This window comes from Grammomys surdaster, unplaced genomic scaffold, assembly GCF_004785775.1.
Source record: "Grammomys surdaster isolate TR1022 unplaced genomic scaffold, NIH_TR_1.0 135, whole genome shotgun sequence".
Lineage (NCBI taxonomy): Eukaryota > Metazoa > Chordata > Mammalia > Rodentia > Muridae > Grammomys > Grammomys surdaster.
The window spans coordinates 2,466,174-2,485,548 of record NW_021604593.1 but is presented as its reverse complement, the minus strand read 5'-3'; the positions used below and the strand labels follow the sequence as shown (position 1 = coordinate 2,485,548).

Sequence of the window (19,375 nt, the reverse complement as noted above, 5' to 3'; positions counted from 1 at the left end):
GGTTTTCTTCGTTGGCGGCCTGGTCTATATAGTCAGTGTCTTCCAGGACAGCGCGGCCAACACAAAACCACCCTTCAAAAAAAAAAAAAAAAAAAAAAAAAAAAAAAAAGAAAACAATCAGAAATACAACCTTTAAAGCTGGACTTCTGGAGTAGAGCAACAGCTCAGTGGGTAAGCATAAGGATCAGATTTGGATTCTTGGAACCCACATAAATGCTGGGCAGCATGATGGCCTGCCTGTTATCTTAGCCTTCAGGAGGCAGAAATAATGGCTACCTGGAACAAGCTGGCTAGTTAGACTAGCCAAATCTGTGAGCTCTGGGATCAAGTGGGAGACCTTATATCAATATACAAGGTGAAGAGTAAGACACCTGATCTAACGCACAAGCACACAAATGCACCCATACATGTGAACAGACCTACACAGCACACATATGAAAAAGAAAAGAAGCTGGACTTGGCTCATTCCTATAATCCGAGAGCTTGGGAGGCTGACATAAAATCACCACAGTTTGGAGGCTAGTTCGTTTCAGACTACTAATCAGGCCTATGGAGAAGACCCTGTCTCAAAAGACTAACAAAAAACCTGTAACTTTCATTTGCTCTGAGGATCTTGGCAGTTACAGTGGCTGCAAAAGTAGCATCTTCTCCTGCTTCTTTTTTTTTCTGCTTTTTTTTCCTGCTTATTAATATCTCTTTTATCTGCAGAAACTGCTTCCCCAGAAAGAAGGTGTGTGAAATGTCTTTGTCCTCTAGGATAGAGATGGTAAGTGTGGGAATCACCACAGAGCCTTGTCATGTCAAGTTGGGACACAAGGCTGGGGTTTGAGGTAGTGTGAACAGAGCTTATTGTGCTTTGATGGCTATAGTCAAACTTTTCGAGGCACCATGTATACCTCCCTGTAGGTGGGAAGCCGAGACAGATGAAGTGGTCCTGCAGCAGCAGCAGAAGCAGATAGATTATGGCAAGTGTACACCTGGATACCAGAGCTTTCTGCAGCAGGTCCCCAGGTGAGTGCAGTTGTAAGCAGTCACAAGGACACCAACCAAATGGCTGTAGCTCATTGCCGAGGGCTGAAAGGAAACTGGATGCAGAGGGGCTGATTCTCCTGCCATCTAGTCCCCAATAAGTTTTTGATTTCTCTCAAGTAGAAATAGTCTTAGCCCAGAAGACATTCAAAGCTTGTCCATGGATTTTTTCCCTTAAAGTTTTTGTTTTGTTTTTTCCTTTTTTTAAATCATTTAATGTGTGTGTTGTGTGAGTGCAGATTTGCAGATTTTGTGCAAGTTGTGCTTGTGGAAGTCAGAGGGTCTTTACCTCCAGGGCAGGCTCTTCTGGGGATCAAACTTGGTCATCAGGCCCCACTAGCAAGTGTTTTTTACTTCCTAAGCCATCTTGCTGGCCCCCATGTTCCTTTTCTTATTAATTTTCTTTGTAACTGTACAAAGGAATGGTTTCATTGGGATGCCTTCACTGTACGAATGTATTTCACTGTTATTGTTCATTTACCTTTTTAAAGTTTTTCTTGTGCGTTTATGTCTTCCCTGCACGTGTGTCTATACACCACATACATGCCGTGGAGGCCAGACGAGGGTGCCAGATCCCCTGGGACTGGAACTGCAGAACGTTGTGAGCTACCATGTGGGTGCTGGGAATCAAATCCACGTCCTCTGAGCCATCTCAGCCCCCTCTTCTGTTTTCCATATGTTCTAGTATTCTCTTATTCTCTCCTTTCGGCTCCCTTCAGACCTCTCTTCTTCCTCTGTAGTTTCCTTTCTATTTTCAACACACACACATACACACACACAAAATGTATCAAAGGTTGGATATCATCTTTACTCAAGGGTCAGTGTATCATTACAATTGCTGCTGAAGTGAGCATTACACATGAATGTTTATTCCCCACCCCCTTCCTCCCTCTCCCTCCATGTCTCTTAGACAGTCTCATGTAGCCTCAGCTGGCCTCAAACTCTCTATGTAGTCAAGAATGACATTTAACTTCTGTTCCTCCTGCCTCTACCTCTGAAGGCTAACATTTCAGGGTGCTAGAGTTATGTGCCCCCAGACTTGGCTTTAATGTATTTGCTGGATTTGAGCATCATCCTGTCCTTGGGTAATTCTGTATAGGCTTCTGATTCACTGTGATAAGCAATGAACAGTGTCCCTTTCCTTTGACTTCAATCTGACCCATATTTGTCATTGTTAGGGCACAGCAACTGCCGGATTTTCACCCTCAAACACTAAACAAAAACAGGAGGTACAGCCGCCGATCCTGGGATGCCCAGATCAGGCAATGGCGAAGAGCCCTGCATACCTGGGACCCCCAAGCCAGTCTCTCCATGACAGACAGGCTGAGGGGTGTGTTCACTAATCTGGCTCCTATGAATGGTGCGGTGCGGTATAAGCCTGACTTTGACCACTGTGCAAAGATTTAGGTTTTATTATTGGGAGGAGGGAGGGTGCAGTATCTGGATGAGTGTATGTTCTCTCATTCTGCTGCCCCTCTAGAAAGGCAATAAAGAACTTCTTAAGGCCAGTGGATTCTACACCTTTAGATGATCTCCTGGATAACTGGCCCTAGGACCCAGAATCCTCACAGAATTGGGACAGAGTCAAGAAAGAGGCCCAGGTAGTGTCCTCTGCCGGAACCACTGGATCAGGAAAATAGATGGGGTTTAACCTGTGAGGGCACAAATAAGATATAGTCCAAAGGAGACAGGGCTGGAGCTATATGGCCGGCCTCCCTGGGTCTGATCTCTCTTCACCACAGATAAATGAATTGGACATGGTGGTATACTCCTGTAAGCTCCACATTGGGAAGGTACAAGCAAGAGGAGCAGGAGCTTTATGTCATTTAAAACATTGTACCACCTCATTTTTATAAAATATTAAAACAGGAGTTCCTTACAGAAATTAACAGTAGGGTCAGGAGTCTATAGCCAACAACGTCAGCTACATGAGATCCACTTGCCAAACAAACACAAGACCTGAAAACAAAAAAAAGCAAAGCAATCCAAAACCTCCTCGAAAATCAGAGAGGCTTAACTGTGGGCAACATTGTACTGTACAGTAGGCCGTCTAAGATCTCACACACATGAAGATCATACACAGGAAACAGTGGGGCCTTGCAAATGAGTCCTAATACCTGACTTAGAGTGGTTTTCTTTTGCAGTAGTGAGCTATATCAATTCCCTGCCTTGTATTAGTCTCCCTCCTTCCCTTACTTTCTCTCTCCCTTCTGTATTTTTCTTTGTTTCTTTCTTTATTTTATTTTCATTTTATTTTGGTAGTGGCAGTAAGGGGTAAGATAGCACCTTACTCTGTAGTCCAGGCTGGCCTAGAATGTAGTGTAACCCAGGGTGGACTTGAGTTCATGGCAATCCTCCTTCACTGTCTCAAGTGTTGGGATTATAATTTTGAACCAAAAAGCCTGACTCAGTTTCTTTCAATGTTTTGCAAATAAGCCAATGCAAACTTAACTTTCACACAACCATTTAACTTTAGTAAGCATGGTTAGTAATAAAAAGGGAACAAGGTGGTCCATGTCTATAATCTCAGCACTGGGGAGACAGAGTCAGGAGCTCAGTGAACAGGAGACTAGCCTGGTCTATATAGTAAGTTTCAGAACATCCAGGGTTCACATGAGAACCTGTCTCATAACCAAAAGAAACAAAACATCAAAGCAAGAGGTTAAGACTCTCCAATTTTGATATGTTACCTACCACTTGGGCAGTCATTTAACCTTTCAGGGGATTGGTTGTGAATGAGAGTTTCCATTTGGTGATTGAAAGGAAAACAGTGATTGAAAAATATATATGTTTACTTAAAGTATATAGTGTAACTAGACATGGCACTTCATGTCTGTATTTCCAGCACCTAGAGAGCAGGGGCAGGAGGAACAGAGTTTAAGGACATCTTTAGCTACATAGTAGACTTGAGACCAGCCAGAGCTATGCGAGACCTTGTCTCAAAAATAACCAAGCAAATAAAGTATGTAGCACAGTGCAGTTGCAGGAAACCATGTCTCCTTTACTCTAAGGGAAATGTACAATGCAAAATAAATCTACACACACAACTCCTTTATTTATTTATTTACTTACTTACTTACTTATTTTTTAGGTTTCACTGTGTAACCCTTGACTGGCCTCTGCAGTAGAAATGTTGACCCTCTGGCTTGGAAGCAGGGGCAGTCTTCTTGCCTTTGCCTCCTAAGTACCAGTATTTTAGATGTGTACCACTGCCCCTGACTTCCCACCTGCATACTTGAAGTTTCCTGCTTCCTCCCCTCCCCAGCTCAAAGACCAAGATCTTCATCACTAAGTCTGCTGCTGTTTACCTATCCCAGACGAGGAGGATGCAAAATATTTAAACACTCGATTTTTAGGTATTTGCTGCTACAATTGTAATAATGAAATGACTGGAATTACCATTTCTAACCGATTAAAAAAGGAATCTAAAACTCTGCCCTACAGAGTGATCTGAGCATGAAAGCATTTATTGAAAAACTTTTTTCTCAGCTGAGACCTCCAATTTACAGAAGAGCCAGGAACCTCTACGGGCTTTCTTCCCTACTTAACATCAACATTCAGTCTATTGATAAAGGACTTAAAACTTTGGCTGAGGTGGGAGGTGGTGGTAGTGGTGCAGACTTAATAAAAAGGTTGTTTCCAGTTCCTGAAGAGGAAATACAGTACTGTTGACATCGGTTCCTCATATGTCAGCCTCCTCCCTCCTCCTGTCTTAAGTGGTCCAGCCATAACCATCCTGATCCACCCCCCCCATACACCCCGCAACTGAACCACCTATGATGTCATAATCACAATCCCATTACCTCATCCTGCTGGGAGGGGGCGGTAAGGAGGATAGGGAAGGGAGGGAGTGAACAGCCTCGGGCCCGCCTCAGCTTTACAAAGTGTTTTGGGTGAGAACAAATTACAGTGCAAGGGTACACAGGTCCGCAACTGTTATAAATCTCAGGTTTATGAAAGCTCCAGCAGATCTGGCAGCTAGAAGAGGGGCTCCGGGGACTCAGAGCAGGCCCTGACCGGCGCTTGGACTACATTTCCCAGCAGCCTTCACGCCGAGGATCAGTCCTTGCCGAGGGAAGGTGGGGGGATGCTTACAGAAAGGTGGCTGTATCGGAAGGGACAGGAAACCAGGTGAGAAGACTGTGGTTAATACTGTTTCGAGGCCTGAGGTGAGTGAGATAGTTCAGTTGGGAGGATGGTGTAATGGAAGGGGTGGACAATGGCTTTGTTTACCTTTATCCGACATGGCTTCCCCTACGGGCTTCGTGATATGCTTCCAACTGGGCCAGTCCACTTTCGACGATATTTTGGAGGGGGTGATTAGTTAGTGAGGAAACCTTCCGGTCCCCAAACCACAGTTCTAGGCTCCTTTCCGACAGCGTTATTCAGAAAAAGAATTGAGGGAGACACCACGTAGCGCTCGGGCCTCTTCGGGAGGTTCCGGGGGATTCTGCGAACAGACGCGATCTCCCCCGCTCTCCTCAAAGACCAGTTGGTTCTTGCCAGCGCCTTTTAAGGGCACCGTGGGGCGAACGGAGCGCTCAGAGCTGCTCCGGCCGCGGCCCAGGGAGCTGTGGGAGCCGCGGTAGGTAGCGGAGGGCAGGTGGTGCTGGGGCCTCGGGGCGGGCACCGCGACCGGCCATCCCTCTCTCCCCTCCCCCAGTGCAGCCGCTGGTGCGGCGGAGCCTCGCAGGCCGTCTCGGCGGGAGAACACGGGACCCGGTGGGGGAGGGGGTGGCGGAGTGCATGTCCCAGACCCTCCCCATCCCCTGCGTCCTGAGTTCGCTTCCCTCGGTCAGCTGGGGAACCAGAATGGAAAGAGGAGAACGACAGTCTCTCTGAGCAAACCTTGGAGTGCCCCCCCCCCGGGGGCCAGTAGATGCCCCATGCCCCACCCCGCGGGGACAGGCAGGGCAACAGAGGGAAAGGTTGAAGATTAGAGGGAGCCTAGTCGTTTGCTTTTGCGTCGCGGTGGGGGGATGGGTGCACCCCACTTGTCACCCCTATCGTCACCAGAACCATATGGAAGAAGAGCGTTCTAATACCCATTTACCTTTTCTTACATCTCCCTGCCTCGCTTATGTTTTCCTTCAGTTTCTCCCAGAGGTGTGGGACCGGGAGACCTGGGGGGAATACCCTCAGGGGATTTGTGACTTTCTTTTCCCCTGGCCTGACTGGATCTTAGGTTGTCCAGGTTTCAACACAACCTAAGTATCCCTGAAACGCAAGTGTCAGGGCTTGCTTCCATCCAATGGGAATGGGGGGTCTAGTCATTATCTTAGGAGGGTTGTGGTGGAGGGAGATCCTGGGCTGAGAGTTAGGCCTGGTGGGGTTACAGGGAGGGCCGAGCGGCCTGCTTGCTCAGTGAAGGGCTGAGCCTTGTGCCAGTAACGTTCAGCCGAGAAGTTTTAACTTGTTTAGTGAAATGTTGGGAGCTGTCTACCCCTCAGATTCACAAAATGGAAGGGGAAGGAAGGCCGCCAGAGAGGGCTTCTCACTTTCTAAATGTCTGCTTGAGAAGGAGGAGGAGGCCCCTTGCAGAGCTGGTTTGCCTTCTTTTGTGTCCTGGTTTGATTCCTTATGGCTTCCGTTCTGTTGCCCCTCTCAGCCTGGCCTGTTTTAGGAAACTCAGGCTGAGAGTATCAGCTGCGTGGTGGTGGTTGCATTGTTCCAATTACCGATGTGTGTGGCCACATCCCAACAATTAAAATACAGAAAAATAGAAAATCACCCTCTTCAGCTGCTCCTAGAGAGGGCTGGATGTTTACTGTTGTCCAAATGCCTCATGTAAAGCTTGAAAGTTTTTTCACTCCCTGCTCCTCATGGCTGGTCAGAGTGGAGCCTGGGGTCTCTCTAGGGTAAAATTCTCCGTTTAGGTTCCCTTCTTGTTCATTTTTGAGGGCAGAGTTAGAAAATGGGAGCAGAGCAGCAGCGATTCAAGCTTTTTAGCGTCTCCCACCAGAACACAGGGGAGGCAGCTGAAGGGAGTTCTCAGGAAGCTGGAACTTTGTTCAGAATGGTAGTGATAATTATGCCTGGAAACGATAGTTAACTATAGTGATGACTGACGGCTGCGCCTTCCTTCCAAAGAGCTCCATATACTCCTAAGGAACTTTGCTCCTCTTTGTCATGTTCCTCTGAAGTGATACCCCTCTTTTTTGCAGGGGGTGGGCATCTCCAAAAGGTCACAGGAAGAAGGACCCTTAGGTTCCAACTTAGTGAGCCAAGTGAGGGAGGCTGGCATCCAGCCAGAGATAGACGACAAGCTTTCTTCATCTTTAATGATACCACCTCTTTAGGCATACCAGGGCTTTGAAGAACAGCAAAGGGAGAGATAAGAAACAACAGTCTGTGTGAACTATTTTATATAGGCCAGTTGGTAAGCTACTTTGATATTTCATGTGGCCTCATTCCTGTGACAGAGTAAGATTGTTATACCCATTTTACATATGGGTAAGCAGGAATGTTATATGGTTAGCCAAAATTGCCTGAGCAAATTGGACTAAGACTAGGTGACGGCCAGGCAGTGGTGGTGCACACCTTTGATCCCAGCACTTGGGAGGCAGAGGCAGGCGGATTTCTGAGTTTGAGGCCAGCCTGGTCTACAGAGTTAGTTCCAGGACAGCCAGGACTACACAAAGAAACTCTGTCTCGAAAAACAAAAACAAAAAACAAACAAACAAACAAACAAACAAAAAAGACTAGGTAATGGTGACAGCTTTTTCTCCTTCCCCCACCCCACCCCCACTGGCCTTCATGAACGGTTAGGCTCCTGGTTTCCTCTCACAAGTGCTGGATTACAGGTGTCTGCTCAAGAGTTAGGTTTCTTGGTTGATTGTTCCCTGTACCACTACTCCAGTCTTGCCTGTTGGTCATTTATGGAAAGAGACAGAACAAAAGACGTTGTTAACCTCCCCTCCCCTCTTCCTTTGAGCAAGGCCAAAAGCCCCTTAGGTAGGCAATTGTGAGGGGTTTAGAAGCTGCTCTCTGATAAAAATCAGTTTGCTTCAGTCATAAGGAAGAATCTTTGTTAATTATATCCATGGTCTTCCAGTGGGATCATGAAAAAAAAAAAACAAAAAACTTGGTTGGATGAAGTCATGAGTTGTTTTTAATATCTGTAGAATTGAAATGTGATCACAACTATCTGACTACCTGACCATTCCTTCTCATTGGATAAGAGAATAGCCAACAGCATCTGCTGGGAAATAGTGATGTATCAGCTGTTCATTTAAAATCTCTTTAGTCTGATCTGAAACCGAAAGCCCAGCCCTTGCTCCTCTCTCTGTTCTAAACCCCTATGGTTTAGGAGAAGGGTTTCTTTCTCGGCTTCTGGCTGTAAGATAAAGAGAATATTGTGTTAATTCAGTATGGAAATAACCATTTGGGTATCTCTCTCATTTGAGCTGTTTTCTAAGAGGTGCTGATAGTCTAGGTAGACACAACAGAACTTAAGCCAGGTTAGAAATGGTAAGTAGGTTTCACTTTCCTTGCCAACTCCAGTTTATTTTACTGGATATCTAGAGTGCCAAGTTCAGAGTGTTTCTGAGGCTGTCTTTAAGCTTACCAGGAAAGTGTCTGCCAGAGCCTGGCATAGGGGCACTGTGGTATGTGTGCCGTGCCTTCTCAATCTCTAATGTTACTTGGGGCTGACCCCTCTGTAATTGGCAGACGCAGCAGGCATGACTGGAGAGGGAGGTCCCAATGGTGCTAGAACGGTGCTGCAGTGGCAGAAGGTGGCTCATGAGTGAGATCCAGAAGAACGACAGGGAAGATATTCATCAATCGCTCCAAAGTGTGCAAGTCAAGTCCTGGGCAGAAACATGATAACCCTGATCACTGAGCAGCTACAGAAGCAGACTCTGGATGAGCTGAAATGCACACGCTTCAGCATCAGTCTGGTAAAGACCAGTATTTCTGCTTCTTCATCATCTTCCCCTTTTTTCTGGAGGCTGTTTGTTGCTATGATTTTACCCGTGTTCTGTGTTGTATGAAATGTGCTTGTACTGGAAAAGCCCACTTACAGATCAAAACCCAGCCCAAAAGGAAGGGGCAGGGATGCTAACACTTGGGTTGAAAGGGGCTTTGTGATGTTTGAGGTGTAGCTTGTTTTTCACCAACTTTGGGAAGATGATAGGAAGAGAACAACACAGGTATCCTGGTAGCCCACGAATTATAGAAAGAATGTAAGAGGTCTCTCTAGAAATGTCCTTGTCCTGAACCCAAATAATGATGGATGATCTCTCTCTTAGCCTTTGCCTGATCATGCAGACATACCCAACTGTGGGGACCCTTTCCAGCTTGTGTCTGGTAAGGAATCTGTGCTTTCTATATACTATATGTTTGTTTGTGCTTCTGTCCACACATGTCTTTCGTTGGTTTTTAATGAGCAGACCTGATTAGCCTATCTCTAGTTTTTACAGGGTTTCTCTGTGTAGCCCTGGCTGTCCTGGAACTCACTCTGTAGACCAGGCTGGCGTCGAACTCAGAAATCCGCCTGCCTCTGCCTCCCAAGTGCTGGGATTAAAGGCGTGCGCCACCACCGCTCGGCAGTGGTAGTCTGTTTTGTTTTGTTTTGAGACAGGGTCTCTCTATGTAGATCAGGCTGGCCTTGAGTTATTGAGGTCTCCTGCCTCTTCCTCCAGAGTGCTAGTATTCACGATGCCCAGCCTCTACACCAGCCTTTACACCAGCCTCTACACCAGCTTGGGGTTTTGATTTGTTTTTTTTTTAAGACGTTTTCTCTGTCTAGCATAGCATTGGCTGTCTTAGAATATGCTTGGTAGACCAGGCTGGCTCTGCCTCTCAAGTGCCAGGATTAAAGTGGCACCACCACTGCCTGGCCGCCAGTTTGTTCTGTTGTTATTGTTTTGTTTTTTAATCTTTTGTTTTTGCCAATTTCTGAGAGTCCTATTTATCTTTACTGTCCTGTAGGACAGTTTGTTCCTTTGTATTTAAGGCAGGATCTTGTAGCCCAGGCTGACCTAGAACTCTTTAACAGTATTGCTACTGAGTGCTAGGTTACAGTGTGAGCCCAGAGCAGTTTAACTTTTCTAATCTAATTGCTTTGAAAAGGTAATACATTTGCATAGTTTAAAAATCTTACGTTGACAAAAGTCACCCTCTCGTGTTTCCAGTCCCCTTAGCTCCTAGCTCTTCCCTAAAAGTAACTTCTGAAAGCAGTGGTAGGGCACCTGGCCAGCATGTGAAGCCCTTCCTCGGCTCTTATGAACTGTATATGGTGGCATGGAGAGGTAGCGCCTGATGCTAGTTTTTCTTTTTTACATTTAATATATAAAGTGTATGTACAGGTGTGCTACAGTGTGTGGAGGTCAGAGGACAATTTGTAGGAATCAAGTCTCTCCCACCACGTAGGTCCCAGGGATGATTGAACTCAAGACATTAGGCTTGGCTGAAGCATTCACCCCTTGAGCCATCTTGTTGACCTATAAGTTTCTTTTTTTTTTTTTACATTGGTGGGCTGGGGTGGGCGGGCTGTGTATGTGCACAAATGCATAGAGAGAGGACAGCCTGTGAGCGTTGGTTTTCTTTCTTTCTACCGAATAGCTTCTAGGAATTGGGGATCTAACTCTAGTGGTCAGCCTTGACAGCAAGTACATTGATCCTTGAGACTTCTTGCTTAGGTTCTGTTAACTAGCCCCTTATACACACCTCCAACTGGAATTTTTTTTTCTTCTTTGGTAGTACTTGAGATTGAATTTAGAGCTAAGACATATTAAGCAAGCACTCTGTTACGGTACTGCATCTCCAACTCTCCTTACTTTGTTTTGAACATGCTATGTACTTGAGGTTGCCGTTGAATTCCTGATCCTCTGCCTCCACCTCCTGAGTACAGAGATTACAGGTGTGTGCCACTGTGGCTGGCTTAATTTTTTAATTTTGAAATAGCGTTTTTGTTTTGATTTGATTTTACAGACTGGCTTTAAATTTGTTTTTTTTTTTTTTGTTTTTGTTTTTTTCGAGACAGGGTTTCTCTGTGTAGCCCTGGCTGTCCTGGAACTCACTCTGTAGACCAGGCTAGCCTCGAACTCTCAAACTCAGAAATCCGCCTGCCTCTGCCTCCCAAGTTCTGGGATTAAAGGCGTGTACCACCACTGCCCGGCGGCTTTAAATTTGTAACCACCTGCCTCAGCCTGTGGGATTACAAGTTTATGACACCAGGCCTAGCTTAGAATCTCCAGTTTTTAAAATTATACTTATAGAGGGGCAGAGTCTATGTGTACTGTGGCCTGTGGGGGTCAGGTTGGTTCTTTCCTTCATTTTCCTTCACTGTGTGTGTCTCAGGGATGAACTCAGGCTGTCAAGCTCAGCAGCCCCACCATGGCCCCTGGCGTGTATATACAAGTAGAGGCAAGGGTCAGTCTGGTTTCAGTATTACGATTACCTCTTTAGCACAGAAAGTTTCCTACTAGTCTGTGTTTCATTAATGTTTACTGCACTATGGATCTGCATTAGTTTACTCTCTATTAAATATGGATGTGGGCAATTTGCATTCTCCTAGTTTGGGGGTGTATGTGCATATATTTATTATATATGCATGTGTATGTATGCATGCGAAAACAAGCACTGAAACCAGAGCAGGACTCCAGATGCTCTGCCCCATCCCTCTACCTTATTCCTATGAGACAGTCGTTGATTGACCCTGGAGGTAGGCTGGCAGCCAGCAAGCCTGTTTCCACCTTACAGACTCACATTTTTGATATGTGAAAATATATCTGAAATATCAGTTCCTCGATTATGAATTAATCCAAGGCCTGTGGTCATGAGCTGAGACAAGCCGAAGCTCTTTAGCCCACATTGCTGACCTGCCACATATCCCCTTTCTGAGTACCAGGCAGGGGAGGCGAGTGGGCAAAAGCCACCACAGTCGCTCTTTCTCTGAAGCACTTATTGAAAGCCAGGAATTATGTCATGAGGATCCATGAACTCTGCCTTAGGAAGGTTAGTAAGGTGAAGAACTGTTGACCACATACTTCTGTCATCAAGTTTCATTTCATATAACTTTGATTTATGCCTTTTCTAGAGAATTCTTGAAAGAACTTGAAATAGGGGAAAGCACTCTTTTCCCTAAATTGGTCTTGCTTGGGAATGTAGAGGCAAGAGTTTGAAGCAGCTCGAGAGGTGGAGGTAAATTTAGATTACATCAGACCCTGTCTCAAAGAAGGTCACAATTTGGGGGAACTGGGAGGATGGCTCAATTGGCAAAACGCTTGCTTTGTAATCATTTGGATTTGTTTGGGGTCCCCAGCACCCACATAAAAGCCTGATACAGTGGCAGTCTATAATTCTAGTACCTTATTACCTCCAGAGGTAGAGACAGGTTGGTCAGCCAGTCTGGCCAGATTAATGAGCAACAGAGTCAATGAGAGTCCCTATCTAAAAAAAAGAGGGAACAGGTGGGATGTCATAAAGCACTTGGTAGGAGAGACATTTCCCCAAGTTGTCCTCTGACCTTCACATACATGATTGTGATGTTAGTACACATAACACTGGCATACACTAATAAATAAATGTAATGTAAAAAATAAAGTGAGGTGGACCGTGACTGAGCGGGATACCAGATGTTGACCTCTGGCTCACCATGTGTGGGCTCTTGTTCATACCCATGTGAACATGTACACATGGGTGAATAAAAATGTGCACGCACACTCCAGAAGTTGCAGTTCCGGTTAGAATGAAGTAACGATCATTCCTCTTAGCCCACTTCCTTTTCTTTTGGTTTCCTTACCTTTGGCAGGCACAGGGAATTTGCCTCATGTTTTGTATGTAGCCCAGGTTGGCCTCAATTCAATATGTAGTTGACAATTACTGTGAACTCCTTATTCTTTTACCTTCATCTCTGTGGATTCCTGGATTATAGGCCCAAGCCCTACTTAGCTTGGTCCTCCGATTTGTTTGGCTTTAAAAGAAGGCCTCAAGCCAGGTAGTGTGGTGCGCACCTTTAATCCCAGCACTTGGGAGTCAGAAGTAGGTAGATCTCTGAGTTCAAGGCTAGCTTGGTTTGCATAGTAAGTTTCAAGACAACAAGAGTAATATATAGTCTCAAAAAAAATTTTTTTTTCAAAACTGTATAATGAAGGCTTAAGGAGATGGGAACCAGAGTCTATGTACAAACAAATACAGAGGAACAAAGGCAGCCAGAGTCTTAGGGCTTCTCAAGCACACATTCTCTCGTCAGACCCACAAACATCCCATTGCCTCTTCTAGGAATAACAGTGATTTCCTACCTGCTTGGTTACTTCTCCAGACAGCACTGCCTGCCTTACCCCTCAAGACACAGAAGAAAGGGGATAGGCCAGAGTTTGCAGAGTTCAGGCTGGGAGCAGGGAGAGTTAGGTAGAGCTAGGACTTTGGGGGTTTGAGTGGGAATAGACACAGACATACAGGCTCGTTAGTTTCGGGTTTTTGTTTGGTTTGAGACAGGGTTTCTCAGTGTAGTCAGTGCTGTCCTGGAACTCACTCTCTAGACCAGGCTAGCCTAGAACTCAGAGATCCACCTGCCTCTGCCACCCAAGTGCTGGGATTTAGAGGCGTTGCACTATCACCTCACGACTCATACAGTTTGATGACTGCATTTTTGAGAGGGAGTGGCAGACAGTGTATAAATGTTCTTTGTGCCAGGTGGGTTCTTAGGATGAAGGTAGCATAGTATAGTTAAGTTTAGATCCTGTTTCTTTTCTTTTTTTTTTTTTATTTTTAAAGATTTATTTATTTTTTATTCATATGAGTACACTGTAGCTATCCTCAGATACACCAGAAGAGAGCATCGGATCCCATTACAGGTGGCTGTGAGCCACCATGTGGTTGCTGGGAATTGAACTCAGGACCTTTGGAAGAACAGTCAGTGCTCTTAACTGCTGAGCCATCTCTCCAGTCCTAGATCTTGTTTTATTCCTTTAATAACTGTGCCTGTCAGCCTTGGACAAGCACAATCATAGTACTTCCTTCATGGAGACTTTTGTGAAACCACATGAAGTATTCATTACGTTCTGTGGTACAGAAGCTCTTAGAATATGTTAGCCATTAACACTTTTCGTTATGAATGCCTTTCAGAAGGTGCTTCCTGGAGGGGCCTGCCCCACTGTTCCTGTGCTGAGTTCCAGGACAGCCTCAACTTCAGCTACCATCCCTCAGGCCTAAGCCTGCACCTCAGACCACCCAGTCGGGGAAACTCCCCACAGGAGCAGCCCCTCTCCCAAGTACTGAGCCCTGAACCCCCAGACCCAGAGAAGCTTCCTGTGCCCCCTGCCCCTCCATCCAAGAGGCACTGCCGCTCACTCTCGGTGCCTGTGGACCTGTCTCGCTGGCAGCCAGTGTGGCGGCCCGCCCCCTCCAAGCTGTGGACTCCCATCAAGCACCGGGGCAATGCTGGAGGGGGTGGGCCGCAGGTGCCTCACCAGAGCCCTCCAAAGCGGGTCTCCAGCCTCAGGTTCCTCCAAGCTCCCAGTGCCTCTTCTCAGTGTGCCCCAGCCTACAGACCCTACAGCCCTCCTTTCTTCAGCCTGGCCCTGGCCCAAGATTCCTCTCAGCCCTGTGCCACTTCCCCTCAGAGTGGTTCTTGGGAGAGTGATGCTGAGTCCCTGTCACCCTGCCCACCCCAGCGCCGCTTCTCCCTGTCACCCAGCCTGGGCCCACAGGCAAGCCGTTTCCTGCCCTCTGCCCGGAGCTCCCCTGCATCTTCCCCAGAGCTGCCCTGGAGACCTCGAGGTCTCCGAAACCTTCCCCGAAGCCGCTCACAGCCTTGTGATCTGGATGCCCGCAAAACTGGTGTCAAGCGGCGTCATGAGGAGGATTCCCGGCGCCTGCGGCCTTCCTTGGACTTTGACAAGATGAATCAGGTAGGACTGGTAGACCAGAAACTGTTAAAACATCTCCTAGTTCTGTACCTTCTGGCAAGATGTCCCTGGGAACTCTTCTGTCTAGAGTTTATACAAGAAAACCATCCTGGAACTATTGAACTGTAACCTTTAACGTTAGTCCTTGGTATTCTAAAGAAACTAGGCTGAGGCATTAACCCTTCAGACAGGGATCCCTAATTGTCCTGCCAGAGGCACTTTTTCTCTTCTCTAAGAGAGAAATAGAACCTTATTCTAAGCCACAGAATTTCTGTCCTCAGTGCCTGGTCTGTGTGCTCAGGGCTGGTCTTGCTCCCTGGCTTCACTGCCTCATGTCAGCCTTTGGGAGCTGCTTAAGTGAGTTCAGCAGACACTTCCCTGAGCTGAGAGCAGTTGTTGTGTGCACTTGTCTACTTTTCTTATAGTTGTCCTTCTAGATCACCTTGGTCATAGGGCTTTAAAGGAATTTGTTCCAGTCCTTCAGGAATCATTCATGACAAAATCTATGTACTTGAGTCTGCTTAGGCACTGGCCGATAAGCAGATGGTGCTGTTGGCTGCATTGGAGCTTATAAATGAGGGGTTTTTGTTGTTTTGTTTGTTTGTTTTTTTGATAAGGCCTTTCGTTTAGCCCAGAGGCTGTCTTTAGCTTCCTGGGCTATGAGATTTCAGATAACACAATGCCCCATCATGGCTCTTAGCTCATTCTTTTCTGTGGCGCTTGTGAGTGAGGGAACCTGGGTCTTAGGCATGCTTTGCCACTGGGTTAATAATCCTTGCTCCCTGAGCTTCTGGTCACTGTTGCTTTGGTTTAGTTTTTTGAGACAGGGTCCCAAAGTGCACTGTGTACACAGACTGCTCTTGAACTTGCAGAGGTCCGCCTGTGTCTACCTCACAGATGCTGAGAACTGGGCGGGAGGTGGTGGTGCAGGCCTTTAATCCTGGTCAGGGAGGCAGAGGCAGGCGGAGATCTGTAACTTTAAGACCAGTCTGGCACACAGAGCAAGTCCCAGGACAACCGAGGCTACAAAGAGAAACCCAGTTTTAAAAAACAAAACAAACTAAAACAAAAGGATGAGGACTGGAGTTCTTTCCCCAGAGATGAACATGTACACTAAATGTTCCAAATTTTATGATTTGGAACCTTACTCTAAAGCCTAGAATTTCAAGTGTAACTGAGATGAATGCTACATTTTGGAAGGCCAGGAGAGATGGCTCAGTGGTAAGAACACACGCTATGCTTCCAGAGAACCTGAATTTCATTTCCAGCACCTGCATAGTGGCTAACTGTCTATAAGTCCAGTTCCAGAGGATTTGATGCCCTCTACTGCCCTCTACAAGCACATGGAGTACACACATGCACACAAAACACTCATACACATAAAATAGAAAATCTGTGTTTGTTTGATTGTTTTTTTAATTTAAGTTACTTTGGAAAATTACTATCTTTGTTTTAACTTTGTTGACAGAAACCATACTCAGGAGGTCTCTGTCTCCAAGAAACAGCCCGAGAAGAAGGCAGCAGCGTCTCTCCACCATGGTTCATGGCCTGTAGTCCCCCACCTCTCTCTGCTTCCTGCAGTCCTGTTGAGGGTTCATCCCAGGTGCTGAGTGAAAGTGAAGAAGAGGAAGAGGGGTCTGTGCGGTGGGAACGGCAGGCACTGAGCAAGCGGACATTGTGCCAGCAGGACTTTGGGGACCTGGACCTGAATCTGATTGAAGAAAACTAAAAGTGAGAGGCTGCTTCCTGGCCTGCGCAGACTGTCTAATGGCTACTAACACGTGTGAAGGCCCCAAGGCTGAGGGCCCAGCCTGGGAAAGGGGATGAGTGGAGGGCTCCGACTCAGGGCAGCCCAAGTCTTCCTGCTCCAGCAAACTCGACCATGCCAAGAGACTGGCCGGGACAAGATAAACGGAGCTGGTGGCGGGAGGGACAGCCCCAGGGCAGACCCTCCCCATGGCGGCCCTGAGTGTGAGTATCCCTGCCACTGAGAGCAATGGGCAGGGAAGGAAGGGGTCTGCTGACCCCAGCTCGGGGAATTTCACTAGCCCCTTTGCTTCAAAGGGCACTTGTGTCTTAGAATTTGGCCAGGGTGGGGGGGTTCAGTCAGCCTCCTCGGAGAAATTGTGTGAGTGTGTGAGTGTGCATGGGTGTGTACTTGAGGAAAGGTGTGTTTGTATAGCCTTAGGGAAGGAAGGCAGTTGCTCCTTTAACAGCAGAGCATCAGGATGCCCCCAGAATCTTGGTTTTTTTGTTTTCTTAATAGAACATTGGGCTTGTTCAAGGTGTCAAGAGGAGAGAGCTTTTTTTTTGTTTTGTTTTGGTTTTGGTTTTTTTTTTTTTTTGTTTTTGGTCTTAATAGCTCTGGAGCCAAGCTTTTAAGTTCATAGCATCACTGCTCTGTAAATGGTTCTGTTTGGGGTCTAGCAGAATCTTTTGAGTACTGTGATTTCAGCTAATGGTCTTTTCTTAAGTCCTACCCTCTCTCACTAGATGAATCTAGCATTGAGGACTTGTGAGGCAGTCACCACACTCACTGTTTTCATCAGATTGTCTAAGCTGTATGCAGCCTGCCTCTCGTTCTCTGAGAAGGTACAGACAGATGTGCAACTGAGGCAGAGCTGGGAGCTCCAGCTCTCTTCCTCACCAAGGGGACCTTTCCTTTTCTGATCTTACGAGTCAGAGACAAAATTGATCTCCAGAATTTGTTGAGGCAGATCACCAGCAGGAGTAGTGACATTTATTCTCCACACGTTCTTGAGGCCACCCCCAGCACTGCCTTTTGGAAGCTGCCTGTAGGGAAACTTACAAGATCTAGTCCCAGTGTCTTTCTGATTTGCTTGAAAAAGAGGAAGGGTGTTCAGCATTTAATAGTTTGCTTGTCTTCCACTCTTGCCAGGAAATGTTTATTGGTCTCTAATTGGCCCTGAGAGACCACAGAGAGGCTGGGGCTCACCTGGGAATTGGCTGGGGGCGTGTAAAGCAAAGGCTATGAGAAGCAGCTGGGAGTTTGTTGTTGTTGGATTGAATTTCTCTTTTTGTTTCTTACCTACAACTTAAGCCAGTGCAGCAGATCCCAGTGGCTAGAGTGATGGACTTTAAAGATTGCAGATACCTTAGTAGGGTTGGCACCTGTGGGCATGCATATAGAAGCTGCCACTATTGCAGGCTGTGAGGTTCTGTTTAGAACACCCTGTATAATGAAATTAGACCTGCCCTTCCCATTTATTATAGTAAGGGCATTTTCCTGTTCAATTTCCCTGGTGTCTTAAGGCCCAGTTCCTAATGTTACAGAAGACAACCAACGTCATGTTCTTTCTTCCTTGTGGAATTGAGCCTGATGTTTAATGTCTCCCATATGTTAATAGGAATGCTATTGAGACTTCAGACTCTTGCCTCCACTTCAGGGGAGGTAGCCATGTCTTCTTAAACCTGTGGCCCTCAGAGGGTCTACCTTTCCAAGGCTCCTCCCCATCTCCTGGCTGGTTACCACATCTTACCACTGGGCTACCAGTCTCTAAGGGCCTAAGAGAGACTCTCTTGAGAATCCAGGGAAACTGAGCCCAGGAGTTATCGTAGGTTTCATCTTTCCCTGGTTCTCCCTTTTTGGTCCATAATTTCCCTGGTGCCAGCTTCTTTTCCACCTGGGGCATCCTCATCCCTGGGCCTTCTGCTGCAGATGGCAGTGTCAGCCTCCAGTAGGTCACTGGCAGTGCCAATGGGGGTCTCTGCAGGCCCTAAGTTTAAGTGACAGGCAGTGATTCTGCCTCCAACCTGGCTTTCCCAAAGCCCTTAGGTCACCACCCTTAGGGAAGGGCCTACTATTGTCATATTTTAATTCCATTACTTTAAGTCTGGAATGTTAAACTAGGCAGAACTATTCTCTTGCTTCCCAGTTTAAATGCCTCTGGCCCTGGAACAAGCCTTTTGAAGACGTGAATCATTTGTTTTACACAGTAGATCTGTTGCAACGGTTCTGTGTAAACCAAACGCTATTTTTTAATGCATTTGGGCTGCTGACCATGTAAAAGCAGCCTATGATTGCTTCTTTTGTAAAGCAAGCAACCTCCCTCTACTTTAGCCAGTCTCATTATTTGGGTTTTCACACATTGGGCTTACCCAGAGTGGAGCACACCTCCAGGGCTTGTGGCTGATGCTGTGTCGATGTCTGCATCTGTGCTGCGTGTGTGGTGTGGCTGGCCAGCAGGTGAGTATTACTGCGTGTGTGAGTGAAGCCACTCCCAGGCTGATGCTCTCCTGTGCCCGCTGACTGCCCAATGGCAGCTCCAGCTGCCCTTCATTCCCACCTGCTGCCAAAGTCCCTGTGCTAATGGGATTACAGAAACAAAAAGTGGAAAAAACTTTTCGTAACTTTGTTTTATATTAAAAAAAAATCCATAAGTCTGTGTGTGTTAAAACATGAGGTTCTGCCTCTGTGGCTGTGTTTGAAAAAATAAAGTTTTATTAGAATAATCCATTTTCCCAAGCAA

General features: G+C 46.5%; 1 protein-coding gene and 1 pseudogene across 1 annotated transcript; both read left to right on the top strand.

Moving 5' to 3' along the window:
• Nucleotides 1-739: 739 nt before the first annotated feature.
• Nucleotides 740-4,321, top strand: LOC114617184 (annotated as a pseudogene).
• A 1,205-nt stretch (nucleotides 4,322-5,526) lies between these two features.
• Nucleotides 5,527-19,375, top strand: Fam53c (family with sequence similarity 53 member C). The gene is made up of 5 exons (XM_028762810.1): nucleotides 5,527-5,614; nucleotides 8,701-8,930; nucleotides 9,282-9,339; nucleotides 14,104-14,888; nucleotides 16,354-19,375. Exons 2-5 carry the CDS (start codon nucleotides 8,853-8,855, stop codon nucleotides 16,612-16,614), a joined length of 1,182 nt encoding a protein of 393 aa, XP_028618643.1. The 5' UTR covers nucleotides 5,527-5,614; nucleotides 8,701-8,852; the 3' UTR covers nucleotides 16,615-19,375.

Bases quoted from the DNA above. Each gene is read 5' to 3' on its own strand.
- Fam53c (XM_028762810.1), top strand. From the start codon at position 8,853: ATGATAACCCTGATCACTGAGCAGCTACAGAAGCAGACTCTGGATGAG. The intron at 8,931-9,281 runs GTAAAGACCAGT...TCTCTCTCTTAG, and splicing joins CACGCTTCAGCATCAGTCTG to CCTTTGCCTGATCATGCAGA. The intron at 9,340-14,103 runs GTAAGGAATCTG...AATGCCTTTCAG, and splicing joins CCCTTTCCAGCTTGTGTCTG to AAGGTGCTTCCTGGAGGGGC.